At 51.2% G+C, this 7,888-nt stretch overlaps 1 protein-coding gene across 1 annotated transcript; it reads left to right on the top strand.

Annotated features, from left to right (window-relative positions):
* Positions 1–5,992: 5,992 nt before the first annotated feature.
* On the top strand, positions 5,993–6,583 carry IUM83_06618 (uncharacterized protein; the record flags this gene model as incomplete). Its single annotated transcript, XM_067930843.1, has 1 exon — positions 5,993–6,583. The coding sequence occupies one exon, from the start codon at positions 5,993–5,995 to the stop codon at positions 6,581–6,583; it is 591 nt and encodes a 196-aa protein (XP_067789654.1).
* Between the last annotated feature and the right edge of the window lie 1,305 nt (positions 6,584–7,888).

The raw sequence follows: 7,888 nt of genomic DNA, 5'->3' as shown, positions 1-7,888 counted from the left end.
CACTTGGATTGAAGATCCAGGAGTTCTTCCTCCATGCTCACCACCTGAGCTCTCAGCATCCGAATCTCGTGCGTGGCAGTAAGAGGGACGCTGTTGGGATCGCGGCGTCTGCCACGTCGGAGATGACCAACTCCTGTGAGAGCGAGGATGAGTTCTTCGTTGGCTTTGGAGACTTCGCTCAATCCTCTACACCTCTTAGTATCACGAGTGCTTGGTTCTGGCCAGGTTCGAGCTCGACGAGGCGAGTCCCTTTTCAGATTGGGGGTGATGAGAACCGGGTCTACGGGACGAAAATGCATCCTGCTCTTTTGGGGTGCGATAGGGCGGTGATTGTGGAATGAGCTGTTGGATTAAGGTGCGCCCAAACTGCAAATCGTATTCGTGATCCCTGTTTTACTGCTTGGTCTGCTTTCGGTAGCTTGTGCTCCGGCTGCTTTTCAGCGAGCATCACATCTCGCCCGAGCCCTCCACGCACGGCATTTCTCAACGGCAACACCACCACACGATCGCTACAGTCGAGCTCGAAAACTTGTGTTTCGGCACAGTGTTTTCTGTAGTACTTTGATTGCTGTACACCAAGCGCGGCGCCGTGCGCATTAGTGGCGTGATCTTCGTGAACTTCATCAGGGCCGTTCACTACACGGGTCGACATATTTGCAGGTAAGCCTCGGGCTTACTTGTTGCTATCACCCAGGGAGATAAACCAAAGACAGCCGGCTCAGCGTGCACCACGTTACGCGAGAACGACATCTATCTAGCCTTTTCCGCCACTTGGAACATCGAGCCACGTCGCAACGTGGCGCAAAGCATGTCATCACTAGCAGATCGCGAGATCTTTCCATGTGGGTAAAAGCTGTCGTTACTGTCCTGTCCTGCCTCAGAATTTTGCTCTGCAGTGCAGAGTCTGCACGCATTTGGTGGTGGACTTGTGAGAACGATCTCCGTGGTGACGGACCCCAATGCAGATTTCGCTGCCACGCGCCTACAGTATTGGCTTCATTTATAATAAGGGTAATCGGAACCAACTTGCCGAGATACCCAACTCGCCACCTGTATAGAATGTGAGCCAAAACAGCTTCAACAAGCGAATTTCTTCAACAATCGAGAGTTATTTTTATGTTTTGTGAACTGCTTTCGGCGTCTATCCGCGCGTAAGCTGTGAATCTGCTCCTGTCTCCTCGAAGCAGCTCCTACCCACACTGCTCCTACCCGCACATAGTAGTGCTCAACCTGAAGTCATTCTCAAATCTACCAGATACAGTCAAACCTGTTTATATGATCCTCCCTATTTGAGCCTTGCCATTTATTTGATGCAAGCTTTGTTGCTACCAAATATTTTACTTAGTTTTTGTATAACCGCTGTTTATATGTATACAAGGTATATGAGTCACATTTTGGAGGACCAAATTAGGTCTAACCTGTTTATTTGATTCACACTGTTCACGACCACACACTCTTCAAAGCCCCCACTGCTCAACGCCCAACGCCCAACGCAAGCCCCCTTCCCTCGCAATGTCTCCTCGCTCCTGTCTGACGCTAGAACAAAAGCTCCAAGTGCACCTAAAGCTCAAGCAGAATCCTGACATGAACAACCCCATGCTCGCTGAGAGGATTTGACAGCGATTTTATCGAAGTGGGAGGGCGCTGTGAGCGCTAGTGAGTATCTGGCAGTGGACGAGGACGTGCCTGCGCACGAGCCAGATGTGATAGTGGACGAAGCAGCAGGAAGTGATGCAGTTTCGCAGGACGAGCAGGAGGAGGAGGAGGAGGACCAGGAACCCACAATTCAACCTGCCATCGCTCTGAGACACTGCATGGAGCTGCCTGCATTTTTGCTTCAATGCGGAGAGCAAACTGATAGAGAACGAAGAGCTTTACAGACCGTGACCGCTTTGGTTCGGGAGACTACGGTGAAGGCAAAGCGGCAGCGAATTATGCGCGATTTCTTTACGTGCACCACATAATTTTTAACTGAGTCCATTTTATATGAGTCATTGTTGTAGATGGCCACCAACGGGGCCTCATATAAACAGGTTTGACTGTAGATAGCATGGCAGTTACTCGGCTAAGCAAGACCAAGATTGGCAAGGTCCAGCGCAAGCAAGAGCCGTTCAAGAGGAACTACAAGCAGTGGACGGATTTGGATCTGAAGAGATCTGTGTGTGCTGTCAGAACGGCGAGCTTTCTAAAAAAAAGCAGCGAAACGGGTGTATGGAGTTGCTGTTCGTACACTGACTCGCTATTTAGATGGAGCTAAAGTTGGTATCATGCCTGAACGCAAGTCCGCATTGTCAGACGGCGAAGAAGAAGGCATAGTCGACGGACTGATCGACCTCGCTAGGCGCGGATTTACTGCTACACGCCTACGCCTCAATGGAATTATTCTTGAGATGGTCGCGAACACCAATTCAGTGGGGCAGGTCCCTCTGACAAATGGATGGCTGATTTTCTCAAGCGGCACAAAGATCGAATTTCTGTTCGAAAGGGTCGAATTCTACACCCATGCTAAGAATAGTTTCAAGCAAAGCGATACTGTAATATTTGACCTTTTCGCAAAATTGACACTACTTCTACTGATCACAAACGAATCAGAGAATACTTGCACACAAACCGAGACTGCGCCTCCGGTGTTTGCGCGCTCCCGCGCTCGCAGAATGAGTGGTGAGCGCGCCCTAGCACGAAAATGCGCGCGAAGGCGCGGGGAGAAGCCCTGAGCTCCAACCCAGGCAGGCGTCTCTCACAACTCGATCCCCCTCCTCGCGCACAGATGTCCCGCCAAGCCTCACTCCCCAAGCACTCGCCAGCCGAGGGAGAAGCTCCGCGTCCTCGCTGCCCACCGCGCCGGCCGCGTTGACTGGCTCCAAGTCGCATGACATTCACGGCCAAACATACGCTGATTGAGCCTATGACATGCAACAACCTGGTCAACAGGACTAAGCGCCAGGTCTTTGCGAAGGCGCTGAAGAAGCACCAGCAAGATGACGACCTCGTCGTCTACAGTACTTCGATGAAACCAACTACAACGTCTCCTGCAAACGAGGCTGTGGTCGTGCCAAGAAGGCAAGCGAGCTACGTTGGTGCTGCCACTGTCGAAGGGCGCCAACCTGCAAGTACAGTGCGCTGTCAACTCAAACACCGGAGGGCAGTCTCGGTTTGTGTGCAAGTATTCTCTGATTCGTTTGTGATCAGTAGAAGTAGTGTCAATTTTGCGAAAAGGTCAAATATTACAGTATCGCTTTGCTTGAAACTATTCTTAGTTTGGACGAGCAAAGGTGTAGACAGCACTAGGAGAAGGCCAACGAAGCAGACGCAGAAGAGCCCGGTAGCGGAGACATTACCCGACGTTATTCCGAGCTGGTCGTTGCCAACGTCATTGTCTACGCTGAGCTTTACCGAGCAAGTAGAACAGGCATCTAGATCCACACCAGAGTCCTCCGACTTCAGCTTTTGAATACAATGTGTATAGATTTTGATCGAAAATCCATATGGTAATGGGGTGGCAAGAAGGCTCCCAAACCATTTGGGGCCTCTGAAAATATGTGAACATTTGAACACGTCGGAAGTCGCTGAATTCGCGTGTAGTCTCAGCTCGGAGCTATCTGGGAGATAGCTGAAGCGCACAGCTTTCGATCGGTATGCTCACCATATTTTTTGAGTCAATATTGTTGAAACGTGAATCATTTAGAAAAAAGTCGGCCAAGTTGGTTCCGATTACCCTTACTAATTTAACCAGGAGAAACTCAAAATGCTCTCAGGACACACTAGGCACACATGCTTATTGGCCATGACCGACAATCGAACACAAACCGGAACTTATCCGAGGACTTACAGGGTGGCAACACGTGTATCTTACAGTCATCTGATGCATCTGGCGATAACCTGTGTCACCGCAAACAAATTGAAGAAAAATTGAATTAATTATTTTTTCCAGGTCAGACTTGCAACCACCGTGTCTCCATTAGCCAGAACTATGTTAGACCCCCTGTAGCCCGTGCAACGGCGCTCTGGCAACTCAGGGGATCGCGACAGACTATGCCAAGCAGACGCCCATCCACTGGTACACGTGTGCTCTTGACCGTGCTAAGGCTACTCTAGGAGAAGATGTCATGCTGCGGCTTGTGTTTCCTAACCTACTACCCAGTTCTACCAGAGTCTCCATCCGACAAACTGCAACCTCTGCAGGAAAAAATCGTGTTGTATCTGGAGAGAAGAAAAAGGTTGCTGCAGGTGCATCGGCTACAAAGAAGAAGAGACCAGTAGGAAGGCCAAGCAAAAAGAAAGTGTACTCCAAGAACCCGTCGGTACTGTTGTTGGTACAAGCATATCTCTCTCGATTCGTTGGGAAGCCCTCACGCCGACCTCCGCTTTGATTCGCTTCTTTTCTTCAGCGAAGCGGCCATTTTCATCACTTTTAGAGGACTTCTTCCCAACCGAGGTATTCTTCGCCACACCAAAACACTTCTCGAAGTTGGGTGGATGCTCGAGCCACAGGATGAGCGCGAGGAAGTCCTCTTTCCTGAGGTGCTATGTCGGCATGATCGCTGACACTGACTCTATAGTCCAACCAAATCCGTCGACCACACAACCACGAATCACGTATGATTTCGTAGGCGGATTTGGCGAAGGGCCTTGTAAAGTCAGAATCTACCTGCTTGTATTTGTGAACACAAATACAAGCAGGTAGATTCTGAAACCCCCTATTAGGTGATTTTGGTATATTTCCTCTTCGTGTGCGCCACATATGACGGCCTACTTCGTACTATAATACTTAGTACCAGGATAAGCCATGTCAACAACCAATTAAAAGGCTAGTTTTCATCAGCTTCAACTTCAAATCTGCTCTACCAGCGTGTAATACCCTTCCAGAGCTGCAACGCGCAGTCACAAGCCGACAGCTCAAACAGGGGGTTGTGGCCTGTGAAAGCGTTTATTGCAGACTGGTTTGCATAGGACCCACAACAATACAATACAGAATCGATAATTCTATTTTAGTCTGGATGCTCTTGATATTGGAGATGCATGATGGTCAACAGAGCCTTCAGTAGAACCATAGCTGAAAATGATTCAGTCTCTGCAAATCCTACACTTCATTTGCTGCTGAAGTCATGGTTCGCAGTATTTGTTGGGTGGTCGTGCGAGGTTTACATGTAGAGAAGTTTCAGCTAAAACCTCTGTACGGTAGACGGTCGGTCGTTGTTTTGGAGGGAAGTGTGTACATGTACATGTATTTTAAGACGAAGATAAAACTTCGTCTCGTCCTTTCTCATCGCTGATTCAGCGACGCTGAATACAAGGCGCAACCAGTCACATTCAGGCCAGCATTACAAGTACAGCTCCAATGGACATGTATGCAATTGATTAGCTTCAACTTGGATATCTGAAGAAGTCAGCGCCACGACTAGCAAATACAGAAAAGCTGAAGAAGTCAGCACCCCACGAACATGTTCGCTGGCTGACCTCACTCAGTTTAGCGTCGAGTTCATTGTCGCCTTCTCGGTCGGTGCACGGATACGAGCTCGAGGCCGACGCCGTTTTCATGCGCGACAAGAAGGTCCGGTCCGCTCGGCTTCTCCCGCCCTAAAAAACGGTCGATCTCGGAGGCTCGGCATCATTTTCTGCAGCGTTCTCGATCCGATGGCAAGTATGTACTCTCCTGTCGTGGGTTTTTTAGTTGCAGACTGCGATATTAGTTGCGAGTTATGGCGGTCTGATCGATATCTCACCCAGGACTTAGATGTCAGCCGTCGGACCGAACTCGAAGGTGCAGCGGTGTCCGTGTTGCAAAGCACCGGGACATTCGCATTCAGCTTCGCCCGCGCGCATTCAGCCACGAGACGGTGCAGTTGAAGGTCGCAAAGGACCGGAACGCGTGGTGGTTGGCTTGCCAAGGCGCTCGCGACAAGTCTAGCCGCCTGCCGCCACCTTCACTTTTGAGATTCCTCGCTACTGCGCACGAGTCCTGCTCCCAAGACACCATACAGTATCCGAGGCCATGACGAGCGTCGTGCAGCAAACTTCACGCAGCCCGTTGGTGATTGTCGGCGGGCTCGCACGCCTCACGCCCATGAACCTCATGCCCGAGCGGTACTCGCGCCACATGCAGACCGTGACCAAGCTCAAGCAGATCCGCCGAGCGCTCGTGTCGCCCACGAGCAGCAGCCGAGGCAGCTACGCCATCGACGTGTTCACTCCCTCGCAGTCCGCAACGCGCATCCCAACGAGCCATAAGGCCGCATCAAAGGGCCAACGTCCTGATGCCCACATCGACAAGCAGTTCGCCGACTTCGTCGCTCTGCGCGATGAGCTGTACGCGACCTGCAAGGGTTCTCACCCCACCATGGACTGCCCGTTCTGCAGTGAAGTGGCACGCACTCTGCTCCTCGGCGCTGTGCTACCTGGCTCGGTGCTGACGCTGGTGCTCTCACAAAACCAGCAAACCAAGGCGGTGCAGCGCTTCATCGACGCCCTGTTGTCGCTTGTTGCGACGTGCTCCATCATCGAGTCGGACGCTTGCCTGTGCCAGAAGAACCTCCCGCGACAACTCTTCGAGTTCCTCTTCGGGCAGCAGGACCCGTTAGCTTGAGGCCTCCCACCCGAGTCGACCTATCTATTCCTATTGGAGACCGTCTTCGCACAAGACCTCCCTGTATGTAGCTCTGTCCGAACTCCACCTTCCTAAGATCAAATGAAAGTAGTACTATTATAGTGATCTCTAACTCTCAAGAACTCTCGATGACGAGGTACAGTACATGTATACGGCGTCATGAGGCAAGTGAGCTGCACAAAGTCGTCGTGTACAATAGAATCGTGTTATTATGTTCAAAATCCAGCTACGAGCTTTGCTCTTGTCGTCGCAGTTGCTGAATGTAGTCGCATACCGAGGCGTTGATCAGCTCGCCATTTAACAGCGGGCGGATAATCTGTACATCCTTCATAACCGCAGGCTCGTGCGGAAGCATGTTGTAGCGATGCACGATGATCCGTCGCAGCATCACCGACGTGGTCTTCCCCGTCATGTGTTGCTTTCGAGGTGTGGCGAGGACACCGCAAACGCAGTAGTGCGACGAAGCGGAAGCAGGTATCGGGTGCAAAAGGTCATCCGTCACAACGTCAATGTTTACCATTCCATGCGTTCGCGTGAGCTCGGAGCAGAAAATGTTGTTGACCGTCCAGGAAGAATGTGCTGACTTAAAAATCGAGCGCCTGTAGGAGATTCCCACTCCAGTGTTATCGAGCATCTTACGCTCTGCGTCGATCCCGAAGTGGCGTTTGACCACCTCAGGAATGGAGCTATAGTACGCAATTAAACCTGCGTACACCTCCTCCAACGACGCGTTTGGAATCTCCGAGATGAACACGCTCGAGATCAACGTGCTGTCCTTACAGCCAGTGACATCGATTTGAGTCAGCGGCAACAAGGATTGGCCCGCATCACTTTTGTCGTCCTGGGTCTCCATAGCCTTGTCGATAGCCAACTGCGAGAACTTCTTCACGATCGACGGGATCGTAGCTAGTGATCGCTGGTAATGGAGCTGGAGCATGTTCAGCCGCTCGGCTGGATCCCGTCCCATGTGAGGGTTGAAATGCAGCTCCTCGAACATTTCTCGGCCGCTCGAATGGAGAGGCAAGCGCAGAGCGGCCGTCTGCATCGTGGCGAATAGAATCTGCTGCTGTCGGAATAGTTGCTGGAGCTGCCCGTGGATAGCCGCAGCTTGGTTAGCTGCATGTTTCTCGACAACGCAGCGTTGTGCAATGGCCAACATGCGCTTGTCTGGTAGCTGGTCTACCCACTTGGACTGCAGGACTCGTAGCTCATTCTCCATGGATGAAATCATCGTTCTCAGGATCCGAATCTCATGTATGGTGTCAAGTTGAGTTTCATCGGGAC

The sequence above is a fragment of the Phytophthora cinnamomi genome (assembly GCF_018691715.1).
Source record: "Phytophthora cinnamomi strain GKB4 chromosome Unknown Contig50, whole genome shotgun sequence".
Lineage (NCBI taxonomy): Eukaryota > Oomycota > Peronosporomycetes > Peronosporales > Peronosporaceae > Phytophthora > Phytophthora cinnamomi.
Note: the sequence above shows the minus strand (reverse complement) of the source record. Positions and strands in the feature narration are given on the sequence as shown.